Source organism: Branchiostoma lanceolatum, chromosome 14, assembly GCF_035083965.1.
Source record: "Branchiostoma lanceolatum isolate klBraLanc5 chromosome 14, klBraLanc5.hap2, whole genome shotgun sequence".
NCBI classification, from domain to species: domain Eukaryota; kingdom Metazoa; phylum Chordata; class Leptocardii; order Amphioxiformes; family Branchiostomatidae; genus Branchiostoma; species Branchiostoma lanceolatum.
In genome coordinates this window covers 10,110,383-10,137,665 of record NC_089735.1, presented here as the reverse complement: position 1 = coordinate 10,137,665, position 27,283 = coordinate 10,110,383, and the positions used below count along the sequence as shown (strand labels likewise).

The following is a 27,283-nucleotide window of genomic DNA, read 5'->3' as shown; positions in this document are numbered from 1 at the left end:
GACTTATCCCTCCATTATTTTTGCTCTGACGGCAGTTAATAATTTAATATCCGTAAAGGAGATTATTTGACCAGGCCCCGTGATCAAGTGTTAGAGCCGAACATTAGGGGTAGGGCAGCGAGTCTCTAATGCTTCTTCTCGAAAGTGAGCGTAAGTAATCGTTTTATCCGAGTGAATGGACCAGTGGACAAAATCAGATCGGATTGGGGGAGGTAAATCCGCGACATAATTCGGATGAAGGTCGGTTCGCATAAAGCAGCTCTCAAGAGTGGATGTTGTCAACATTTGCATCGCCTCCCCTCATTTTATATCTTTTGAAGACCGACTTTTATGGTCTTGCTGGTTCCCCAAAACGACCGAAAACACTGCCGTTCGTTGTTCACAATCTTTGCAGACTCTCTCTGGCCTAATATGTTCAAGCGAAAACGCATTGGCTGGTTGTGTACTGTACTTGTTTGCTAGCGAATACACGTAAGACCCGCGCAACTATAGCTAAGAATAAGCACGTTAATGTTTCTATAGTTCCTACAGTTTGAATAAGACGGCACTTTTAGTTCCAGATTTCTTTTCTAACTAATTGTGGCTACATTTCTCTATCAAGACATATTGATTATGTTTTTCGTAAAATTCATATGCTGCGTCCTTTATTGATACACACTGGCAAGCCATTACAATAATCCGGCACTTATAAATTGTGCGGAACAATTGCATTATGAAACGGACCAATGATTTTGCCAACGTCCAAACACAATGATGAATGATAAGCCATCCAAACACACAGCAATACTTTAGAGCTCTCAGATTTATAGTTACCAAGGATATGGTAGCACTAAACAAAATAAGGAGGTCATATATGGTAGAAAATTAATTCTAGAGACTCGATTTGACATGTACTAGTGATCTTTAATGGTAGCCTTGTATAATCTTGATGGTAGCATATTTGTATGGTATAAAAATGATCATATATCAAGATATGCAACAAATCCCGCATTGCTAAGCCATGTTGATATTTTTCTCTTGTTATAAGATAAGGAATTACTAAAAGTGAACAGTTCAAAACACTAGTCCCCAATGTGATATGCTTTATGACGTTGTGGTTCTCTATATAATAAGTTGTATGGCGTTTTATGTTGTTAATCAGATAATAACTATTGGTGTACATTGCTTTGTATTCTTTTGACCGACATTTTACATTTTTTTTCTTTCTTTCAAGACATGTAACTTTCTCAAAGATTGAACTCCTGCATGCCGCGAGGAGGAAAATCACGAAGCCCTTGTAAAGCCTCATGACACGTTGAACCTATTTATCATTGTACATATAATGTAATTTCCGGTCGTTTTCTTACAGATGATTGCTCTGTAACACTTTCAAACAGCCCCACAGTATGGGGTCTGATACACTAAGAGTAACATGGTAAACATATTCTATAGAAGTCAAACCCTTCACTAGTCATAGACAATGACATTTGTATAATTTAGATAAGCAGCTTTTATACCTATTTTGTACACTGTTCTTTTATGTATGTTATTTGCATTTAGCCTTTGCAATAAACTTATTAAACGTATTATTGTCTACAATCTCAAAACAAGATTTTGCTTCGACTCTAAATCTCAGTTTGCAGTGTTGTTCACTTACCATAATCGCACAACTCGCATGCGTATTTTTGATGTAGCCCGGAAAATAAAATGACATTTTTGGTCCTTAGTTAACAAATGGGATTTATCTGCCAACTTCTTAGTAACCTTTTAGCTTCCTTTCGCAAAGATTTGAAGGTTAAAATGTAGCTTAAATGTTACAGAAACTTCCGCAGACAAAATCATTTTAGTAGTTCAGCTATGAATCCAATATATATTGATTTACAAATATGAAGAAAATGTCTACGATCCCTATAGCTAGATACCTCTTATTCCGACATAAACGTATAAAACACTTTTGACAATTTATGAATTTGTTGTAACGTTGCAGGTATCTGGACCAGGATTTGACAAGAGCGCCCCCTATCCCGACAGTTCTGGCGTTGCGCGGTGCATTCTAACTTTAACTGCATGTCAAGTCTAGCGGGTGCGCAGGTGTCTACTTTAAATGCACCAGGTGTGTCAAAAGGATAATAAAAACCTTAACGTTTTACTTACTCTTGTGGGCTTCTAACGTTTCAGTCCATTTATTAAGCTGAAAGCCTGGTCTTGGTTTGGAGAAATGGTGACTTAGAACCACGAGAGTATGGGAAGCTATGTTTCCTACTCAAGCGACAACTCCTGTTCTATGTCAAAACCAATTTCTCGAAATAGAGACCTCGCTAAATCCGGCTACTTTAGTCGCGCAGACATTGCTAATCCCCACAAAGTCCCCTCTCGTTATTCAATAATCATTCCGTAATGTTGACGACGGCGAAATTAATAACAGTGGCTTGACACGGCCGGACCTGGAGAGTTCGGCTCTCCAAACAACATGACAGAAAGAAAACCCTGAGCGATGCCGTCTGGCGAGGTCAGCTGGCGACTGAAAGGTCAAGTCAAACAAAATTCACAACAACAAATCAAGGTTTGGCAAGGATAAAATCAAGAGAAGGAGTTGAAAGAAAGCTTTAATGTGAAACATGTACCGATGTTTTGGAGCTTACCGGAACCTACGCCCTTGATCTTCTAAACCCCTCCCTTTAGATTTTTCAGGCGGGTGGAGCGCTCCTTTTGAAGGATTGCGAGCTGCTCATTGGGGGATTTTTCTGGTAACAGGAGGCTTGTGTGAACCCCTAGAATATGCCTTATTTTGAAAACTCCTGGCTTTGAAGATCGTATAACGCCTATCGCAAATTTCCTTGGCGATACGAGTAGGAAGCTATGAGTTAAGCTTCTGGCTTCGGCAAGGCTCCTAGCTGTAACCCTGTAACAGCCATGTTCCTTTTTTCCAAACGTCTTGCGGAAAGACGCGTCCTTTAATACAGAAGGAAAAAAAAAACTACGCTGTCCGACTGAACATAAAAGTGTTTAATTTGACCTGTTGATAAGAGGTTGATTAGCCTCAAAGGCCAGATTTTGTATTAAAAAAAGATCACTGAGAAAAAAAGCAGTGCTGTTTTCTGAACCGGGATTTCTGCGGTGACAGTTTATTATTATCGTCCTAGTAGTTCGTACAGAGCCGTGAAAGCAAACTTCCCCTCCCCTAATTAACCGCCGCTGGGTTCGTAATTTACCCAGAAAACGTGTTGATTGTATCAAAAAGGTGCTAATCCTGTCGCTTTAGCACGTTTTGTAAAGTCCGAGTGGTGCGGTGTTACGCCTCACACCGACACAATATTTGTATCCCGCCGCGAGCCACCCCCCGAAAATCACACCCCAAAGTGTCCCTTCGCCAACAGCCATCCCAGGGTGTCCTACCAAAAAATAAAAGCCATTTGATCCGAGATTAGAGTGTTTGAAAACCATCACGAGTGAAGGACAGTTAATCCCCGGTTAATCCTTCAAAAAGGCTATGCCATTTGCAAGCCAACATGGCCGCCAGTCTTATAGTTCGCTTGGGAGACTGTGAAATGTCAGGCGAACAGAAGGTCGTGTATGAGAGACAAACTAAGGCTGAACCCTTGTGTTCCGTGTCAGACGACAGCACAGATAAGGCTCCGCTCAGGTGTCAGGTCTCTGTTCTACCAGACGGGGCTCTGTGCGGTTTTGTTGTGTGCGGAGGGCGTGCAGAAACTCGACACGTCCTATTTAGACAGGTGTGACGAAGATGGATGCGAATTTAATCGCCTTTAGCAACGCCCAACTCGTTAGCGTGGCTTGTTGAGAGTTTATCTAAGCTTAATTGGGGGAGGCTGATATAAAATGATACAGTCGAAGTGTCAAGGTTTCTGTGAGGCTTCTAGTATCCTCTCAGGGCAAACTTTGACCTTCGTGAGCAATTTTTGGGGCCAACTTGTCGGGGTTTTAGTTTAAGACAGGCGGGAAGCTAGAGGGAACCTAGTCGCGGTTTGTTTATAGTACACGGATTCTAAGGGGTCTACCGATACAGTTTGACAGGGGCCATGCGTTCCCTGTCAGAAACGATGTCCACGTCTACATAGGAAGTTGAGAAACCTCTTTAGAACACTGATAATTAGTAGAAGACGCAGCTTTGAGTCCAAAACGTAAGGATTGATCACGCACTGAGTGGAAAAGTTGGTTTTCGAAATGTGTTTGCTATTTGACATTTTAGGGGATATAACTAGATACGTTACTGTAAGTCTGGCATATACATGTTTATGAGGGAGTCAAAAAGGGTTAGAATCATGATAAAAACATTCTTGTCTTTGCCTGACATATGAAATAAACAGACCACAACCGAACCCCTCTGTTAGCCCCCTTTCAACACGTCAAAATGGTGACACGAAAACACGCTTGGCTCTAAGCGACCCCAAAACAACACGGGGTCTTTGAACTGATATACAACCGTCACCCGTGAGTTGTAATCCTCAAGCAACATTGAGAACACACACTTTACTAGAGGCCGGGGGGTAAGCGAGGGGGATCCAGGGGGGCTCTCAGGGGGGGGTTGGTGGAAAAGAAGGGCTGGGTCAGGAACGGATAGAATGTCTAGGTGTCTGTCTCTCTGTCACAAACTGACCTAATTATTTCTGTACACCACAATAGAAGAGATGGCCGCATTGTCAGAAGTCTTTGCATTGACAACGGTTGTACAACGAACATGGTTAAGCCAGAAAAAGCACGCGTACACCTCTGTGTGACATGTCCGCGGTTGACAAGTTGACAGTATAAATTTTACTTCTGTTGAAAATACAAAAAGTATTCTTACATCTCAGTTAAGTGTCATCATTCCGTCAAGCAAAGGCTATTCGCCCGGGCACGCACAATTCTGGTTTTCCAGAAAAATGAACGATGATGGTTGACGATAAGTGTGTTTGTAATAGATAGCAGTGTGCATATGTGTAAGTGCTGTGTGCTATACGGTACAACACATGGTTTGCCTTTCAATATGTAAATCATTGCATCGAAATAGAAGATGTAAGCTAAGAATGGTACAAAAAGTACCATATGACTTGTCTTTATCCTACCATAAATAAAATACAAACCTATCTTTTTTTCAACGTTAGTCTCATATTGTTTTTGTAATTTTCAAACATAATTTTATAAACCTCAAAATGGAAACGTCTGGGGTAGATTATTTCTGTTTGAAAGTTCCAAAGATATTCGTAAGAGTAAGAATAGACAGAATGTTTCACTTTCAGTATGTGTAGTATCCCTTGTAATTTCCGGTTGCAGTGCATCATTTCTTGTTATACTGTTGCTAGTAGATAGTTGAACATCTTTCTAGTCAAAACATCCTCGGATTTTATTTCTTCAGGAAACAGTGATTAGTTTCATAATGTCAATAGCTGATCTCTCTCTCTCCTCTCTCTCCCATTCCCCCTCTCCCTCTCAGTCTCATCCTCTCTCTCTCCTTTTCTCTCCTTTCTTTCTCTCTCCTTTATCTTGCCCTCCTCTCTCTCTCTCTCACTCCCTCTCTCTCTCCCCCCTCTCTCTCTCTCTCTCTCTCTCTCTCTCTCTCTCTCTCTCTCTCTCTCTCTCTCTCTCTCTCTCTCTCTCTCTCCCTCTCTCTCTCCCTCTCTCTCCCTCCCTCTCCCTCTTTCTCTCCCTCCCTGGAAGTTAACACCATGTTTTTAGACAGTCAAAAGGATTCAACGCAGATTTAGTAACTGTGTTAATCTTAGCCCCCGATATTTTGACGGTACGTGAGAATGTTACGACAGTACCGTATCGTATTAGAATGGCTCCTTCCTGTTGCAAAATGTCAGGAATCCGCTAGAAACACTCTAACACAAACATATACTCGGCATACTTTGAAACTTTATCTGTGGTACCACTCAATGTGTTTTGAAGATCAGGGTGTGTATGAGGGAAGATGATGGGAAAAATACACACAGTGGGAATCGAACCCGTGTCTGTCCTTACCGGGCGGTGCTGTTTATTGACATAGGGATCGGTGACAGGGTCCGGGCTGGGTACAAGAATGGCGCGGATGAGTATTGTGTGTGTAGTTCTGATTTGGGAGGGTTTTCTCGCGGTTCATCACTATCATCCCGTGAAATCCCGAGAAATCCCGCGCCCAGAACCCACGGTGGTTCGTGTAGTTTCGCTGGAGGGGCGTGAAACACCAGCTTAGCGGGTCTCAAAGTAAACTGTGCTCTTCTTGTGGTGCTGAGTCGACATGAAGATTTACCAACAAAGATAGACCACCATCTTAGATACTTTCCAGATTTCCACAGATGTAGATATCTAAAAGCTTTACATAGATGCCCCATAGAACAAATAGACTCGAAAAATAATGAAAACTCTCTGTCTTTTCATGGAACGACAGGCATTTCAAACATTACATAACAACTGTAGATCTTCAAGCTTTTGTTCATCATATACATTAGATAGGATAAACCTACATTACTTTCTTGGACTAACAAAGACTAACATTTGTTTTACTTAGAAATATTGGCATTCTGAGTTTGCCTCTAGATTTTGTTCGATGCACTTTCCACCAGGATTTAAGACCTTGTACATGTATTCTCCAAGCATATGTTGAGTTCGGCTTGCTTTAAACCTGCCTGTGTGGCATTTTGTGGGAATATTTCTGTGGACATAATTTGCCAAACATTGCTGAATACAATAAACGACAGGGCAATCTTCTAGAATCAGGAAATGATTCATTATAATGTTTACAAAATGTCGAATATTCAAGAGTATATTTCTTTTGTTTCCTGAAGTTTGATAACCGCTATAAGCCGTATCACGGGCCCTCTTCCTCTTCCTGTTTCTGATGTAATGCGTGGCCGTCGCAGGGTGGCGCTTTTGAAAACACTTTCATGAACCAAAGTGGGTAGAGTGAGAAAATAAAATACATCGTGCTTTTCATGACAAACTAAGACCATTTCTTGAGACTAATGTCAATGGTCAGAAAAACAATTAGTAATACACTGTGAAATGTTCTATGTATCTTTATTATCTATACATCTTTACAACATTTTTCAAGACGACACCATTGTTCTAACTATATAGAATTCCATAATAGTTCTCCAACATTACAACGTACGAAATATGAAATCCCTTTACCATGTTTACGTAAAACATGAGGGATTATTCAAACTACAGGGATGAACGATCAAAGTTATTAACCCTTAATTCCATCTGCTCGGGAGATTTTGATACCGTGACTTCATTCTATAGACTAGTTCAATTATATGTAAGTTATAGAAAACGTGGGGCTTTCGTCTTTCCGTGCTTCAATAAACGACGAAAAACCTAAAAACAAATTAGACACGGCCAACACTAGTATTTGAGTAGTATCTTCTTGTAATAAAGTCCATCATTGTCCGTAGTCACATATATGTCTCCTGTGATTCTACCATGTACTTCTAGTTAGCTTTCGCGCATGGACTTTCCAGGAAAATGTCTTTCTAAAGATTTTTATAAGTAGACAATTCTTACAGTGTGGAAATATATAAATATACTACAGAATGTTTAGACACTAGAAACTGTAGCGTAAATTGTCTATACCTAAAAACCATATACTGATATTCTCAAATGTATATACCTTGTAATTGCTATCATGTTAAAATCACCGTATTTTGTTTTTTTGTAACTACAGTTGTAGAATATCTTATAAAATCTCCTGTACTACTTATTTTTCAATACATTTCTCTACTTATAACTTAGACGTATAGCTGAAAACAATGATTCCCATATACATGTACATTGTAATTACTTTGTTAAAATCGCCATATTCTTCTCTTTTTGTATCTACACTTGCAGAATACCTTATGGAATATTCTTTACTTCTGTTTTGTCCATTCTCTACTTATAACTTAGACGTTGAAGACCCGGAACACACAGGGTGGTGAGGTAGTTTATAATTGCCCCTCTCTTATTTCCAGCCAGCGGCGAGCGGCTGAGCTGAAACGAGGTCCGGGGTCATGTCACCAGAGGTCACAAAGGTCAACCAACTGCCAATCAGAGATGACAGAACCGGCGTTAGCCTCCGGCGACTCAAGATAGAAATCGCTAAGAAAGAGAGAAGTAACCACGAAGACGTTAATTTAAGACGACAGAAAAGACGACAAGGTCAAACATAAATAGAAAACATCTACGCAACAAAGACATCTACAAGACAAAATATACCCACACTCTTAGTGTATTAAAGTTTAAGAAAAGAAAGAAAGGACGAAAGTTGAAAAGCCCTTTTTGTATTACTCTTAAATTGCTGGAAGGCAAAGTAGATTAGATGTGGTTATCCCACATATTTCTACATGATATCAGATAGACGTTTCTCTTATTGTGTATCATCCCCAATATAATTATCTAAATCCGGGTCACCTCCCAGGTTATAGAAAACTTTGTAGGTGTTGGGAAACAGCTGGCGTGGGATTCAATATAGGACATTCAGTTTGTGTGACAACTCTTTCCACTAGATTTGTTTCCAACAATGTCTAATCTTTAAACATGTAGCACCTGTTTCATGTGTACGATTTTACGTGATATGAATTGTATTTTACAACAAAGTAGTGAAATAGAAGTGTATGTGACTGTCGGTCCCCACAATGTAAAATATAGATGATATGTATAAACGAAGTTGAAAGTTAATTTTTTTTTCGTTTGGATTTTCTTGTTTGACATTACACTATCGTTATGAACTATACAAAACCATAAATCATAACTCACATAACCGCATGTTGATGTCTTAATTATAAAATCACTTTGATATTTTTCTTATGGAGTTAAAAGTAAACAGTACAGTATTGGTAAACAAAATTGAGTAGATTATGCCACTTAGATACCAAATAATTTTCATTCCTAGAAGACATTTCAAGGCAAAGTTACACAGAGTAGTATGTGTCAACTTTCGGAAATGCTTTACCTAACAATATTTCACTTTGAGAAAATCCTAAAACACGCCCGTGCTACAAAGGATGAAACCTCTGTTTCAGTATCAGTTAAAGAAAGTATGCAAAATGTATCAAGATTAATTTGACAAGACCGTCGAAAGGACGAAATGGGTTTGGAAGTTTTCATGTCTATGTTCGTATATTTTTATTCTCAATTTACATGATGACATTGCACTTGTCATTGCGAGTGGTGGTGACTGAATGTTTCTGTTGGAATATTCAATTCTAAGACTAGAAATATTAATGCATATCAATTGGATATACCATTCAAGCAGTATGATACGACTCATCTAATGGAATCTTTGCCAAAACCTGCGTCTTTTCCTAGCCTCAGATGTCTTTTGTTATACTACAAAAAGTATGGGATGTCTATGGGAAATTACACATCAAAAGAGGTCAATGACACATAACTAACGGATTGAACTACAACATCGCGAACATCTGTGTGGGATTGTCGACAGAGAAACAACCTCTAGACCACTAGCCTCTTTCAGGGAGATGGAGGCGACACAAATCACAACAAAGATTTACACAACATCCAGCGAACCCAACTCTTCCGTCTTTCCAGCCGACCTCTGTTGACCTTCTCCATACGATAGAGATCTCCCGCGTTTTAGAAGGTCGGTGCGAAGAGACCAGTGTCTTCTAAGACAAAATAGTCGCGTCTTCCCTACCACTTCGTTAAGGTCTGTCTGTTTGTATTGGCACAGATGATAGAGATCTGAAGGGGGGTTAGGAGGCCGATGTGAACGGTAGACCATCTGGGTAGGGCACCATTTTGTCTGCTTTTGTCAAACAGGACGCCGGGGAAGTGATACAAAGGCTGGGAGGTGTCGACTTCAGGCGCCCACAGCCAGCTCAGGCCGTCTGACAGTTATCTGACGCTTTGGGATCGGCCCCAAGGTACGGTTTAATGGAAATGTCGCCTGGGAATCCACCAGAATTGTGTTTGCTGTCAGTCACAGAGTCAGTGGGCTGTGAAAACCACTACAGAGACAGGAACGTCCAATCACATACAAATATCTCATCATATCGAAAACTGACTTTTGTTCATATTCCTATCATTTCCGGCAATAATTTGCCTGTCACTCAATTTTTCATAATGCTGTTTATGAAAACCTGCAGCTACATATAATATATCGCGTTAATGAAATGTCTTGCGTACTTAGTCTTGTGCATTGCTAAATGGTCGTCTGTTTCTCATATTGGAAGTTGACCATGGAGAATTTTGCGTACGCCAAAAATAAATTTGTCAATGTACTAAGACAATGCGTTAATGATAATAGATCTGACTGATATTCTTATCACACCATATCATGATATAAAGTTTCGTCATACCTCGTCTAATCGAGAGATTTCAATTATCTGTTGTGATAATAAAGCCACTGAACCATAAAGGCTTAGCCATCTAGAGCACAAATATGTCAGTGGCAATGTGGTTTCTTACTATTCCTGATAAGCCAGAAACATGATAATATTGTATTTTGAATGTCCTATTTTTGAATAATAGCAAATTAGGGAGTGATAAAGAAAAAGCACAAGGCTGCTGGCGCTCCAGTGCATGTTTCGTGAATCTAATCTTATATTTAGTTACTTTTATGTATGCGAATTAAATCTATAAAACAATCAATAAAATGAGAATGGCGTTTCATTTTAAGAATTTAAAACTCAGTCGTTGAAATATCAAAGTCCATAACATTATCCCAATGAGTGGTAACTTGAGAACGCCAGTTAAGACTGACGCTAATTCCTTTGTTAATTCCATACATGGTGGGAGATACACCCAACCCCACCCCTACCCGCCTCCAAACAATTCCAGCCGAATTCTTGGAATGTCTGTTTGTTCATCCAAATATTTGTCAATCTGACTAAAAAAAACAAATTTACCCCTCCCAATACCACTCCTCTTCTTTTCCTTATTCTCTGGTTAAGCTTCTTCAAGTGCGTGCGATAGAATTTCGATGTTATTGTTTTTTTCTCTTCTTTACTAGAGTTCACGGGGTGGTTCGTACAAAAAAAGGCTAACAATTCACATTTCAGGAGAGTATATGTTTTCTTATACATGTACTGGATTTTAATTTGATGTAGCGGACACGTAATTTGTTTAGTCATGATCTATAGGCTTCGTTCTTGAGTGACAGGGCGAGTGCCGTTCATTTGCTTACATGTGTGCTTGTTTGTGGGATTGTTTAACTGGTTCCTCGTGTTGTGTGGCCAGATTGTTTGGGACTTACAACTTCGTTATTTGATCTAAACATTGACCACGCCTATCATATCCCCCACAACAATCGCAACCTTTCATGGACCAACCTAAAACCATGGGAACGAGAGAGATAATCTGATGAGAACCATGGGAACAAGACAGATCATAACAAGGGATTTCTTCTATCTAATTCCCTCAAATCGGTGGAATTTTGCTAATGGAAATTCATTTTTTTTGTAGCCAGGTGATTTGGAGTGACAGGCATCTATCTGCCGTTAAATCCGATTCGTAATGATACGTGTCAACATTTTAACATGTTTCTTTTAGATTCCATCGACCGAGGACATGCAAATATTCCTCACTTTTCGTGGGCTTTTCACTATATGGGCTGAGAAAAATTAAGCATGATATGTTGTTAAGTAGCTAAGGCAATTATGTAAGACGTTTTTACCTGTGATATAGAAATCATAACAATTTCATAACCAAATCGTTCTGAAAGACGTGCTATCGACTACTTATTGATGTTTCAACTAACCGTGGAGTCCATGAAGTGGAGAATGCACCACTTCATAACAAAATCACACACTCCTGAGAAGTGGCTAGTGGACACCGGGAACTCCTTGAGTTGTATCAAAATACCTCCTTCTCTGATGGCGTAGAAATGTTTCTTAAACCCTCTCTTGTATCCAAACCCTGCCTTGTAGACCTCTCATGTCTCACGTTTCCTTTATGAATGCGATAAAACAAACTCAAGAGACATCAAGCGCCCCCTAATCCGAATTTCCCTCCGTTTAATGCTTCTATAATCCCCGGTCTTTGTTTTTGTAGAATCCGTTAAGCCCTGCCCTACCCTCCTCGCTGATATACCATACTCTTGGAGGCTCATATTGTCAATCTTATCGTCTTTCTTCCTCAGGTTCTGCCCTTCCTTTGTTGTGGTTCCGTTCAAAAGATGCCCACGGTTCGCTTATCTAGGTGTATGAGTACACCACACTTAGTTGATGGAAAGAATGGACGCTGGATTGAATTAGAGGACGCAATCACTCAGCGCTTCCTTTTGAAACTGTTGTTTTAGAAGAAGAGCGGGTGTTATTGCCTTAGACAGGTGGGTGAGCCTACAGAGTAGACCCTGTGTCTTTGGCGAGGCGCAAGCTGACATGGCTTGATGCACGACTACGTGCGAATTTCAAACGCTGGATTTCAAAAGAATACAAGAATTGTAACAAAAAGAAGGAACAATATTCATTCTGGCCTTATACCGGAATTCGTTCACTCTGAGATAACCCTTATCTTTGGTGACCACCAAACGTCTCGATGGAAAGGAAAATAACTTAAGTGCATCGGATTTTGAGACGGATTAGACAAGGGATTGTGGAAAAATGGTGGAAATCCTTGTCTTTTGAGTAAATTGGGCTCTTATCCGCATTCGTAATGGAGGGGGTGAGCCCATCGCTGATAGCATTAGACGCGGTTGATGGTACGGGGTACCGAGTGGCGCGGGGTATAGATCACACACTGATAAAACTGGCAGGGACAATCTCAGCCATTCTTACTCAATTAGGTCACTCTTTAGATAGAGAAAAATAGTATGGGATCCGTGAGTTCTACAGCGAAACTGACCAGTACAATGTAAAAAGGAAAGAAAAGTATAGGAGAAAGCATTTGTCTACAAATGTTGTCAAGAACCTGTGACTTACGTATATACTACGCTTACAGATCTAAGATACTGTAGTCAGCAACAACAACTCTATTTTAGCTAAATTCACCACTAAAAAGATGATTTTAACTAGTATCGGCAAATACTAACATAACGCTGATCTTTTCAGGCACAGGGACTGATTGACATATAATGCATAGATATGGGGTTAACAAATATTGTGACATGTACACTAGGCGTTCTGCAAAGAAAGAAGACCAAAGGAAGAAAGAAACCCGAGGGAAGACAAGCGTGTAGAAACATCTCCTGTCACACGGGAAGATGATATCTGACCACTATCTGGGACAGCCTTTGTTACTAATAGATTGATGGATATACGTGCTATGCTGTATGCTTCTTCTTTGGTTGTCATCCTCAGTTGATGTGACGCACAATACTTGTAAAGTAGCTAGTGCTAGTGCAATACAAGAGTTTTTAGCGAAGCACATTGGGTCGCCCATACTCTTCTCTATAATTCCGTACTACAGATGACAAACTTTACACAGCAGAACTGAAAATGTTCTTCTCTCCTTTCAGTTCAGTGCCAAGGCAATGTCATGAATATGTGGTTCTTGATATGTCTTTCCTTCTTCCTTTAATAAAAGGACGGAAGAAAGACACAACATAGACTAAAGAATGCCTTCGAGCTTTAGCTACTTCAGCTACTTTGACTACTTTTTAATAGCAGCGAAAGCTTTAGAGAAATAATTTAGACAAGTAAATGTATATTAGAAAAGCCAGATATAAAGCTGTATTGATGTTTATTTTCAATTCTTTTTTTTTACATGGGATAGGGGGGTAAGCAACCAAACGACTACCTGAAGCGTTTCGAGTTCAGCAACAAATAGAGCAATAGCGCTATCTAGCGATTTAGAACTGCAGTGCAATGATCTGTGGCCCTGTGTTGGAACTTGTAGGGTCCTAGGCCTGATTAGAGTTGGTCGGCTCTCATACCTTGCAATTGCATTGTTACTCCGGGAAGGAGGAATACCTCCTTCTGGGAGTATTGGGAATGCATTTGTTTGCGCGTTCGCAGCTATAACTCACGATCCCGTTGTCGCATTGGTGTGTAACTTGGCATATCGTTTGCCTGGTTCGGCGTGGTGATGCACAATAGCTTTGTTACACCATAACTACTTTAAACGTCAATCCAATATCGTAATTGCACCCCTATAATTAATGCTATGTCCCACTACCCTGCCATAGGGACCATGTTATAATCTGTCATGCATGACTGGAATACTTCAGGCAGATACGGGGTATAAATCTTCCTTACTTGCTGTGATCGTATAGTCACCGTTACATTGAAAAATAGACAACGTGCATCACCACACGCAACCTAGCAAACGATATACCAAGTTACATACCAATGCGGCAACGGGAATTGTGAGTTTTAGCTGCGAACATGTGCAAAGTGCTCTCCAGTCTGTGTATTAAGTATGCCGTGTCCACTCGAAACTCGCATACAGTATGTGCGCACGGGACGGACGATGCACTTTTACGCACAGTGTGAAAATGGCAAATCTCTGGACCTTCAAACTTACCACACTTGTAGTCTATAATACGGAGGCTGTGACAATGTAAAAAGTTTACGCAGGGGATGAAAGATTGTTGAGAAATATCTCTCAGAAAAGTGCGCGCGCCAGTGTCACTTCCGGGTGGTTAGATCCGGTGACCTTTGACCTTCGAGCTTCGTGAAATGTTACGATAATATAAATTAGCCTTTTTTTATTGCAAATAGCTTGATAGCTATAGATCAGACCGGCCTGCAATAAATTGTGGAAAGAGGATTTACTGCATATTTGTGATTTCTGATACATCTTAGTTGTAAGGCTGAATGGTTCGTTGATAAAGTGGCCATCTAGATCTAACTTTGTGACTTTTCCCGGAATTTCTAGATCCCATCTGTGCCATGCTGTAAAAACATACTTTTCAGCAGGTTGACCACTCCTGTATTGAAAGAAAAAGATAAACAAACACTTTTTCTTTACTTGCTCTAGAACACTACTTGGACTGTGCAGAGATGCAATTTGTGTGGGTCAATACTTGTACATACTATAAATACTTCACGGAGAATTGTGTCCTACGGACTCTTGTTCAATTTGGATAGGGTTTTCCTAGTTTCAAGGACAAATACTCGTTTTCTCTACACTTGTTGGCTCCTAGTAACACACGCCTTTCCAAAATAATCCGACAAGACCATAGAGACGGTAGACTTCACAATCAAACCGCAAGAGGGCGTCCCTAGACGGCCTGTTGTAAACTGCACCGTGACATGAAAACAGTTACCTTTCTCCAACGTAGTCAAAGCATGTCTAGATACATCGTACGATAGTCCATACCGGTACCATCTTTCAACAGACAAATATACGGGACTCTCCACGGTGTAGCATGGCTATAAAGATCGTGTGCTATTCAAATAGACGAAATCTCAAGGGGCTGAAGCTGTACATGTGGAGGACAACTTGCTTGTCTGCTTTAGATCTGCTAGGAGTATTATCAACTCACAAGTTAGAATACATGAAGCATTTCACCACAAGTTAACCCTGAAAACAGTCATTACTATGGTTTCGAAATAACCGGACGACCGTCCACTTTGTCTGACGTCATCAGTGACCCTCACCTGTTAGTGCCAGGTACCCAATATGTATACAGTGTCACAATGTGCAAACGTACCTATTTCGATAATGAATTTAAACCGTATCTTTATGTGTTTCATTGTGGATAAAAACAAATCGATTCATCTGCATAATGAGTAGAATTGAATGTAGGCCATTGTTAAAGTTGCTAGACACGTGGGATATGTCAGCGAATGGGTTTTATTACCTGTATTCAATGTAGAAATATCACATCAATTCACAATAAACAATTGACATGTAAGCAAATAGCAGCGAGGTCACGATAGACGCAGTTGGCTCTGTGATCAAAGACAAGCGTTTTCATGAAATTGTTTGATGACGTCCAATTCCTCACTATTCACCCCACAACGTACATGTAGAATAGATTTTTTTTTTCAACTCTATGTACTAGTATGGTGATTATGATCCATATAAACCTTTATAGTATATCATTTATATGCACCTTGTAGCTTGTATAACACTATTGGTTTGCAATTAACTACATTTCAGCGTGAAATTTAACCACGCAGAATTTCAGGCGTAGACAACCAATTGGATGCGAGGACGTTTGCCTTTAAAGTTGTCTGATCCTTGACAAACAATTACTCTCCAATGTTGATTTGACTTATTGTGTTACGTCACAAGCGTCCATATTCTTTGACCGTTTGAAAGTTAGCCATTGTATCTAGGGAGAACCACGCCCGCTGGCTAGAGTTTATTTATATATACAGACGACAGCGCCGCTATTCTCGCCCCACAAGTAGCGACGTAAGGTCACCAAAATGGCGAGAGACGACCACATCAACCCTTCTGAGAGGTCCCTAGCCTACAGCGATGCCATCTTCGCTATCGTTGCCACCATCATGGTAAGATGTTACAAGTCTAGATGGTATCCTTGTTAGGCTAGAGCCTACTCCTTTGGTGTTTCACATGCAATTTCAGCCCCCAAGTAGGATAATGTCCAGACTAAACATTTGTCTCTGTCTATCAGTGGTGGAATGGGTGAAGTGAGTACCTCTGTATGCTGTTTGTTGACTTGAGAGGTGGTTACGACGATTGCATTCTTTGCACAACACCATATGTGAAAAATTTATGTACGTGTCTACAGGCAAAAATTTGTATCTCCACTTAGAATCCTGCTAGACGTTACACAATAATCCTAACAGAAAGCATGAACGAAGGCTATACATATTTTTATGGCCCTTGATTCAATAACAATTAAAATTGATTAATGTGTGGCTCTTAGTAGGCCAAATATTGTCAACATTACATGCATTATTTATCTATTATCCATGAAGTCGGTCCAATCAACAGTCAACTGTCCAGTGCCATTGTCGTGAATGCACCCCATCATTCATTTACTGATAATTAGACAGCCTGAATATCACCTCACAGTCGATGACTCTTTTGGTCATGCCCCTAGGCCTTCTCTAGCTTTAATGCAAAATTACGATCAAAATAAAATACAGAGCCTGACTAACGTATCATTTAATAAAAAGGGACAGTAAAAGGCTCATAACATGACTGTTTCGTAAATGATTCATAATTGCGTGCGGTGTTTTATTTAAGTAGGTCATAATTTTGCGTGCGATGTGCCGGTAAAATGGTTCAACACGAGCGATTTGTAAGTGGTTCACGAGGGATTTAGTGACGAGTGGAAAAGATGACAGCTAACTGCCTTTCGCATGTCTTAGCAAATTGAAAAGGAATTCCACTTTGTCATAGATTGCTCCAGATATGATGACGTGATAAGACATTCACATTCCTTTTTTAAGTAAAACAGATTTCAAGAGACTCGATACGATAAACAGATTTGACTATATCTTAAGATATGACAACTCTTACACTGCAAAAGTTGGTAAGTGCATAACGGTTGATTTGTTATATCAGAAAAGATATTGACACTCACGTCTAGTCCCACCTAATTGTATCAAGACTTAAGAGAATCACGTATGTTGGCCTATATTGTTTATAAGTAGAATTTTAAAATCTATTTTGTATTTCTATTTTGTAACTTGTATTCAACTGTACGAAAGTCACTACTTTTGTTGTGCCAATACAGATTCTACCATTGTCCGGTCAAGCAGTGCAAGGGGTTGCTGGAAGCAAGGTACCGGTAATATATAACTAGCAGTTGGCTTTTTTCTTAGTCAACAGCAAGTTAATCTTATGTAACATTCCCTACACACTTCACATCTAACGGGAGGGCAGAAGAAAAAAAAAGACGGGCAAGAAGAAATGTCTATATTTTAAGAATAGACACCATAAACGTTGTAACAAATGTTGAAGTGTGACAAAACATGGTGTTACAGACATCATACAAGTCTTACATGCGTGTATTCAAGAAGTGCAGAAAGAAACACTAGGTGTGGTTGCCTATAGCTAGTACACTACAACTACGTTCAAGGCTAGATACAACACTAGTGTCGTTACCTTTACAACTACGCTCAAGAGTCAAGGCTTATCTCTAAGATTATCCTTGACAATTGATGTGTGCAAATTCTATTAGGTCTAAGTGTGAATAATTTATCTGAACTAAGTTAAACCCCTTTGGAACACAAAATTGAATTTTCAGAGAGTACTGCTCATACTATTGAAAGGATTACCCTTGGGGAAAGGTTGCCAAGTTGCGATCGTAAGGATTTTTGAGCTCCTTCTCTTTCTTTCTTGCGTACGTGTTTGCATTTAGCTGTTTTTGTGGAAGCCTCATGGGGTGAGCCTAATGGTATAGTATTGTGTGCAGTCTGAAATAATTCTAGGAATTGTACAGGAATGTGTTCACATGAATTTTTAGTCCATAGGACTGTCTATTTCTTTGCTTGCCCTCAGCTCATAGCAATACAGATAAGGGAATTTCTTTCTTCAAACTGAACTCAAAGACGATATGTAGAACCGAACTCCTGAAAATATTCATGTGCCCGAATAGGGAACCAATTGTGATGAATCTATGAACAGCACTTTCAAGCATAGGTCTAAATTTAATCGTAAACGTTAAATTACATTATGAAGGAATTGAACTGCTCTCCACCTTCAAAAAAAGAAGCACTGAAATTTGTTTATTGCATCACTCGGCCCTCTGTAGCTACATTCCCATTGTTTATGTTTGCATGTATTGTTGTAGAAGACCTTACGAAAGTCGCTGTACTTTTGTTCTGTCAATAAAGATTGTTGTTAGTTAAATGAACACATTGCTCTGGACGTGAGATTTTGTCCACGTGTGACGTCAGTAATCGGTTAAAGGTTGTGGAAGTCAATATCACCCCCCGTCCCGGTGTCCAGAGCAATTGAGTCAGATAGCGGACGAGGGCTGAGCTTTTTCCGGTGAGTTGGAGGACATGTCAATTTCAAAACAACAGTGTATTTCAATTTAGCTGCATAGTTTCTCTGCCCTAATCTAATAGTTACAAAGTGAAGGAAACGGTAATAAAGTGGTAGCTATTGCTAATTAGATTAATTTCATTGCCGCTGTCATCCCCAACAAACGGAGAAGACTTGAATATCGATTAAGTGATTATCTGCTCCATCAGTAAGACCGCCGCTCGACAGGCCATATGGAATAATACCGCTAACTTCATTAAGCTGCTTTCAGCTGTCATCTTTTCTAATTGACTTTACAGACGAATACAAATTAACTTCATTGAGACTAACGCTATAATCTAATTTTCCATATTAACCTCTTTGACCTATTGGAGATGGTAATCATTTTATCGCCACTGTTGAAAATACATATTAAATATAACATAATGTTCTGTAAAAAAATAACATATAAATGTTGAATGTATTTAAACCAAAGAAGAGAGGCAACGTTACGAAACAATCATATCATTATCATTTGGTTATACTAACCAGGGAAAGTTTGGAGAAGACTATAGAAAAACAGACATTGTTTTCTTTACAGGACTTACTGGCCGGTTTACTACAGATTTGGTTCAAACTTTTGATCTATGCGCTGGCATTTATCCTGGTGAGCTCTACATGGGATACACATACCAGGTTAGTCCAGAAAAAATGTTGTGTTAAATCTTTATCTACTAGTAGTTGATACCCTCTCCTACTTCCAGGTTTGCAACTTGCGGAGAATGCTTTGTTCGAGGCATTCGTCTTTGCATTCTACCCGTAACTTTGACGAACTATACTAATCTTATCACGTTGATGAAGGTTAGACATCCAGGTAATAAGATACGCCAAAACAATTACTCCAGAAACTGGATAAAATTTTGAAACAGTCAAGTGTTTTACTGTTAGAAATTTTGACTGTTTGAAAATTTTATCCAGTTGCTTGAGTAACTGTTTTTTGCCGTGCTACTTTTACTATTTGTAAATATCTGATACAAGCTCATACAACACTTAAGAAGAATGTATGTACTGTTCATCTTAGGTTGTTTCGGCACATCGAGAAGGTCAACGAAACGATCGTGCTCCTCAACTTGGTACGTACAAAGTTAAACATTCTTGACCACAATCATCAGTGTGTTTCTGTTTACGGATATCGAGTATACCCCCCTCCCCCTTCTTTGTGACGCCAGGGGGGGGGGGGTGTTTGGCTTTGGAATTTTATAACGTAGAGGCATTGAACAAAGGAAACATTTTTCAGGCATAAGGCCACAGCAAGTAAATTTTATGGATGACATCCTCCGCAGACTCCAAAATTAATGAGATAGGGCGAAAAAAAACAAGGCGGGCAAAAAAAACAAGATTCCTATATTTTCAAATTTTGAGGTCATAAATATTGTTAAACAAGAATTGAGGCGACGAAATACTAGTATGATATCATGACCAACAGGTCTTTTATTCCTGTATTCAACCAATGAGGTTTCATATATAATATAAAACCTCCTTGATTCAACAGTAAACATGTCCTTGTAGATGTGTATACATCTCAATAGACTAACTACAACAAATGCAGAAAAGAGCTTGTTGTACTATCATCTGAAGCAACTACACTGGATATTCATATGCGATGAAACACCTTGTGTATACAGCTCAATTAACTACCCCCCCCCCCCCCCCCATTGTGTATATAATGTCCTTGCTAGAACAAATGCAGAAAACAGCTTGTTATCATACCATCATGGGCAGGAACCACACTGGGTATTCATATGCAATGAAACACCTTAGACTGTCAACATTAAACTGTTCTTGAAGATGTGCAGCTCAATTAACTAGAACAAACGCAGAAAACAGCTTGTCATACCATCATGGGCTACACTGTGTATTCATATGCAATGAAACACCTCAACGTTTACGACATATTTGCCCATTTTTGGCATGTTGACCACCGTCGGAGGGCAATGAAATTTCTTGTTTTTTATTTCGAAATCAGGCGAAAATTAATGAGCGCGCTGATGTCATCCATAAAAATTACTTGCTGTGGCCTAAGTAAAAGATAATTGTTCTTTTGCATGTACCACCCATTTCTACAGGGAGTTTTAATGGTTGTGACATTCCTGCCATTCGCCGTGAGTACATTCTATCTCTTTGCTTGAATTATTTACTTCTACACGATTTAAAGTATTATTGAGTGGCTAAACATATACATGATGCTCCGTAGATATATTTTCCCCCATGAATCTTTGAAAAGCGCTCCAGGTGAAATGTCTTCCTGGCTAAATGAATAGACTGAAACTAATCGAAATATCTGCTCTTTGCACAACACGTAACGTTACATGTCCTCATCTGGTTATAAGTTTCATTGCAGATAATACAACTATGGTGTCATTTCTTAAATTTCCCATCTATCTGTAGTTCCTGATGATTGCCGAGTATCCGCGAGAACCAGTCGCCATATCCATGTTCTGCGGTTGCATCGCTGTTGTAGGAATTTTCAAGGTATGTTTCTCCAAAGTATATTTCACAAATAGCTTCGTTCTCCTAGCCGACAATTACCAAGAAGTTGAGGATGAAGGCTTTCCTTCACAGCCAAATCTTGCAACGACCATGCATTACAGCATTTTTAGTTGATTATTGAATTATCAAGTGGTTCTCACTAATATCTAGATAATTCGTCTCATTGTGTCGATCTTTTTCTGTTCAGGCTGCTATTGTCTGGCAGGTTTACAACAGGGACAACCTACTAAAGGAAGAAGAGGCCGAAACTGGAAATCTGGTATATCTAATACTGTCCTGCGAGCAGAAGTTTCGGTTGGGGTAGTCAATGCTAGCTTCTTAACGTCTCTGAAAATCGCAACCACTACTAGTATCCCCCCGACCGAAACCTCTGCTCGGAGAAAATAATTTTACATATTACTTGTAACTATACGGCAGCTGGGTGGTAAGATAAAGAACTTATATGGATAGGTTAGGTTTTAGTCAGATCTCGATTTGTGATACAATGTTCTCTATTCTACCTAGAGTCCATCGAAAATAAAACAAAAATATAGAAACTGAAATCTAAAACTCCTTAGATATCTTATTTGTCTTGTTAATCAACATGCCTTGTGTTTTTTATTAGAGTTCTAAGCGACGCCGAGCTTTGCTGATGGTGATGATCAAACCAATCCTAGCCGTGATAGCAGCTCTGGTCAGCATAGGATCCATCGAAACCGTAAATACAACATTTTGAAACCGAATTGCCAGATTTGGACGGATATGTAAAGTAACGTGATGCTACCATTGACCTCATAGCGACACTATATTATTTCATCAGAAACGTTAACTTAAACATTCCAAACATGCATTTCTTTTGTGCATGATAGTTTGAACGTTGTTTACATTTATCTGTTTTGTGGATATTTTATATGTTTCTTTTTTTCTCCGTCCATACATACTTACAGGCATGGGCATTTCTTATTCTAATGATGATAGAGCCAGCTCTTCGTCAGATTGGAGAAGCAGTCTACCACTGTGTCAGAGGTTTGCTATCATTCCTTTCAGTGCACGTTCAAGTGACTGTTTCAAGATTGAACTAGTACAAAATTTGTTATGCATCTAAACAAAACAGTTGTATTTATTGCTAGTAACGTTTTGTTGTTGCGATGTAAGAATGCATACTTAGGAATGACATGAAACTCACAATGTTAATACTGTAACATGACATTCATGTTTTTCTTCAAAGGAAAGACGAGATATGGGTTGAAGGTGATCAGACCGTCTCGTTTGGTGTCTGAAACAGCGGAAACTTCCAGACTATCTTGTAAGTTCTGAAATGTCCAACTAGTTTTTCTTCACAGTCTAACACATTGTTGTGGTACTAATAGTGTTAATGTCAGTTTCAAATTTACTTACTGTAAGTCTTATACTTAAAAAAAAGTTTAACCTCATAATTGTAATACTTGATATTTCATAAGTAACAATCTACAGCAAACGAATTGATAAATTATGTCAGCGCAACAGCCTGCAGGAAGAAATGTCAGATCATTGACTTGGTGGAAATATACCATTACTTTTGGCGACGTCTTAGGGGCGAGCCTAATATTATTAGTAAACCGAGACGATATGTACTTTAAAACATAGAACTATAGTATTGCCTTTTTTTGATTTGCTAGGACTTCCATTGCACTAATAACATTGACTGCACGCATGCAAGTATTAGATGAATTTAATTACTGACTTGGTTACATTTCATTTTCAGGTTTCAGTGACGGCGTCTATTCTATAGTTGCCACCCTCATCATCCTGGATATATGGTATAAACAGAATTATGAGAAGTGTCCATCATCTATGCTAATTGTCTTTTTCACGTTACAATTCTTGAAATTGTTTGAGATTTTGTTGTGGAATGTTTTGATCACTTTTGCAGCGTGAACAATGTTCCGACTGCTGCGCATGTGCAGATGCACGGCAGCGTGGTGAAAGCTCTATCCCAAGATGCACCAATGTTCCTGTCTTATGTCGGAACCTTCGTCACTGTTTGTGAGTGTCATGGCGCACACGGTGCAAACTTTCCTTGCTACATCTGTTGTTGTTGTTGTGACATTGTATCTTTAAAAACGCTTGTTTGATTCATTGATATTTTCTGTATCTGTATCTATAGAGCCGATATAACCACCCATCGTAACACACCAGCTTCGCACTTATTACAATTAGTATTATAGATGACTTCGCACTTCGCACTGAACTACTTCTTACACCTAACCTTTGCACATCTAACGTCTAACATTTTATTCATTAAAACACAGGTCTTCTATGGTACCTACACCACACGATGTTTCGCGTAAGTACCGCATATAGCAGGTGTTTATTTTCATTGTATACGTTGAATCACTTTAATGAATCGGTATTCAGCATATTAGTAAGAATGTATTTTCATAACTTTTGTGCTAATTAAATGGACAAACTCACAATTTTTCGCAAACTCCAGCATATCCGCGCCCAGAACTCCGTCGTTTTGACCTGTAATAAAATGGTAAGACGGGTTGTTGTCTTTTTAATGGCATCCAATCAATCAAATGCGATGATCTCTAATGTCTTGGCTTGATTATAACGTGTCTCAATGCGTGCTATTACAATCATCCAATCTAATTAAAGACTGTCAGTGCATATTAGAGTAGTAGCTACTTAAATGCAATAAAATGCGAAGCTGTAATAACTTATTTGAAAGATCCTTTTGTCGAAACGCAATGATAATGGTATTAGCATAAGAGGAATCCAAACTAGTCACTTAAACTACAGCGCAGTTGTCTTTTATCTATCAATTATTATATATGGGACTGCGTGCTTTTTTTTATGCTTCCTTTGTTTTCTTCTTTGTTTATAGGCACTATTGTTCGCTGGGTACCTGCCAATCGTGTTCAAGCTGACAGGACAGTTCGGAAAAGAGGTCAATACCTATATTATGTGTACTTCTTGAACAATTGTTGGTGTGTCGAGTTGACTCCGAAAACTTGTGTGTAATTTGGACCATAGTCAAAGTACAAAATGTATGTGTTTTGCCTTTTTGATGAATTATACCGTGTTTATATGTCAGGTGGGCACAGGTAACTCATCCCTGGCGGTACAGGTGAACAGCGTTGTTGTCTTTCTGGCCAGTGTCTGGCTGCTCGCCATGTGGATCACAGCCAGCTGTAAGAAGTGAGTAAACAACTGCTCCTCCTTTCATCAATAACAACTGTAGTTAAGCTAATATTGTTTTAGAGATCGATCTTAAGCCTCATACATAGTAAACCCTAAAACTAGATTAAAACATGTTTATCCTCTTACGCAATGTATTTTGTATAACCACCGTACTCAAATAAGTAACCTCCATTAACATTAACCCGCCGGGTTACATATATCCGCCACTTTGAAAAACAGTGGGTTTGAGAGATCTCTAGTGTAACACCCACAGGTATGAACAGTTTAAATATACAGGTCCTGGAGTGCATTATACTGGGGGACGTAAGGTTAGAGTTTTTTTGGAAATATCTTTTCAGGGTGGCGGAATATGTACCCAGGTAGATTTTGTTAGTAGATGTTACTTCTGTGTCAACATATGGGCTAAATGATGTGTCTTCATTTTACGTAGGTCCGAAATTCTCCATTCGTCGGCTCACACGACAATGGCCAACATGTTTATGGTCGCACATCTGTGTACCTATCCTGTTACTAGGTAAGTGATGCATTTTGTATGGCGTTGTTCGTCACTTGTACATATGTTTACATGCACCAGGGCTATGAATGAATAAAGAAAGAAAGGAAACAAAGAAAGAAAGAAAGGAATGAATGAATGGTCTAACAGCAGGCAAAAGATAACATTCAAATGTAGCGAAAGAACTAACCATGTAGCGAAACAACTTGTACCATGTAGCGAAAGAACTTTGTGCCATGTAGCGAAACGACTTGCCGTGTAGCGAAAGATACTGTAGCGAACTTTCAATGTTGCGAAACAACCCATAACCATAAGATTGAGTAGAACAAGAAATTGAGCTCAGAATAGGCAAAGTAACTGATACACAAATTATAGATTGATGAATAAGATACAATATGGAATGCACAACCTAGCTGAAACAAATGAATCAAATGGACACAATATCATGATGATGATTTTGAGATGTTACGCTTCTCGTTTAGGATAAAGGAATATTATATTTGCGTGTTTTTCCTCAGCTTGGTGATCTTCTGCCTGTGCTTCTTCGTTCCAATTAACTCAGATGTCATCAACTGGGTATGATTCATAACTCGTTATTAATATCGAACTTCTCACTTTCGACGCGCTGTCACATTCTTTGTAGAACGTCGTACGATTTTGATCTCGTAGTATCTTTAAGAAGGCTGTGACAGAAACAACCACCAACTAAGATCTAAGACAGTGTTTTCTGTAACAAGACAGCTGGATACTGTGCGACGTATGCACGACGTAATATGCCAAGAATGCCCTCAGTATGCGATCGTACGACCCTCGTACGACGAATGCAACCGGACTCTAAGTCTAACGCAAAGAGAACTGTTCTTTTATCGTACTAGTATTTCATGCAACACGAACCTTCAGTGTCCATATTCTATTCCTGATATTTGAACGCCTTACGTACAAACAGTTTCCGTCTAATGATTAACGGTATTTTTTTTCAAATCTATTTCCATTTTCTAACAGGTTCAGATCGGCATGATCGGTGTTTTCATCCTCTTGAAGTTGATACGTAACTTGGCCCAGGTACAGATACATGTACACTGCATACATTTGGATTACTATTTAAACATTTGCCAACCCAACCCCATAGGCACACTCAATTATCTAAATACCCGTACGGAAAGAAAACCGGCGAAATGGCTGACACTCTTGAAGTCTCGTCGATTAAAAAGTCGTAGATACCGTAAACGTTGTCGTTATTTTCGTTTGGCTGATAAACTCGTTACTTAGATATTTTGTATGTCTGTGAATGTTATTCTTTTTTATGACGGTTGTTTTGAACATTCCAGAAATGTTTGGAAAAGGGTGAGGCAAAGATATCTATGGACAAGAACCGACAACTGTCTGAGATCCCGGCCAATAGGGAGTCATTTCGGGCAATGCACGAAGGAGCTGCTGCGACTGCATATGTGTGAAAACAAACTGCTGGGAGTCTTTTACAGACATGTAAATCATATAGAATAGATACCACAATGCCGCAACACATTCTTATGTCTAATTCTCTTATGAGACAATAGAATTAGATACAGAAAAGGTCGATTATAAGTTTCTTCGAACGCACCCCTATTCCGCTAGGGCGGCGGCCTCGCTGCGATTTAACAGAGCGCTTTACGAATTTCATAGATTTAAAAAAAAGAACACTCTTTTTACGCTTTGTGTGTTTTGTTGCCATTTCCACCAAGGTCTTTTGTTACACGTATACCTTCCACAGGACAATACTGAGTGGTTTTACTTCCCACCGCTAGGGGTCGCTGCTTACCGCGTAATGAATTGGACGTATAAAACAGAGCCGGAGGGGGTGTAATTGTCGGTAGTTTGTTCTATTCGATTACAAAAATGTAACAGAGAAATGTGTATACATGTTTGAAAGGAAATACAGTTATTTTTGGCCGTGTAGTAGAATCAACGCCACATGTGCACTAGAATTATTGTGTATCTTTGTCTTTACTATGCTGAATCAGAGACATATAGTATGGCCTATTATAGATAGTCTTAAGCCCTTATCTAATCGGACCCGCGGCACGTTGGCAACGTCGCTGAGACTAAATCCTTGCTAAGACCGAGCGTTCTGACAGCGCGATCAATGAATTTCATCCATTAAAAACGAATTTTATTACCCTTTGTATGTTTTCTTGTCTTTTTGGTCATACTTGTACGTTTTGCATAATATTCCCATTATAAAGTCAGGGATAGCAAACATCCAAATTAGGACGCAGAGAGGCCTCAAACGTGACGCAGGTCCAGTGAGATAGGGGCTTAAGCAATTACTCTCCTTGACCAATCATTATATGCTATACGTCA

The 27,283-nt window shown here is 39.4% G+C and overlaps 1 protein-coding gene and 2 long non-coding RNA genes across 3 annotated transcripts; all 3 read left to right on the top strand.

Moving 5' to 3' along the window:
* The first annotated feature begins 16,197 nt into the window (after positions 1–16,197).
* LOC136448329 (uncharacterized) lies at positions 16,198–19,434 on the top strand. The gene is made up of 3 exons (XR_010757863.1): positions 16,198–16,304; positions 17,501–17,548; positions 19,337–19,434. It is a non-coding gene; the product is annotated as an uncharacterized lncRNA (long non-coding RNA).
* Positions 19,435–21,183: 1,749 nt separating this feature from the next.
* LOC136448378 (uncharacterized) lies at positions 21,184–21,983 on the top strand. The gene is made up of 3 exons (XR_010757868.1): positions 21,184–21,267; positions 21,473–21,544; positions 21,890–21,983. It is a non-coding gene; the product is annotated as an uncharacterized lncRNA (long non-coding RNA).
* A 252-nt stretch (positions 21,984–22,235) lies between these two features.
* On the top strand, positions 22,236–26,397 carry LOC136448712 (endosomal/lysosomal proton channel TMEM175-like). The gene is made up of 12 exons (XM_066448348.1): positions 22,236–22,290; positions 22,493–22,570; positions 23,009–23,063; positions 23,177–23,289; positions 23,556–23,590; positions 23,738–23,782; positions 24,134–24,196; positions 24,344–24,447; positions 24,881–24,964; positions 25,462–25,519; positions 25,946–26,005; positions 26,272–26,397. The coding sequence occupies exons 1-12, from the start codon at positions 22,236–22,238 to the stop codon at positions 26,395–26,397; spliced, it is 876 nt and encodes a 291-aa protein (XP_066304445.1).
* The last annotated feature ends 886 nt before the right edge of the window (positions 26,398–27,283 follow it).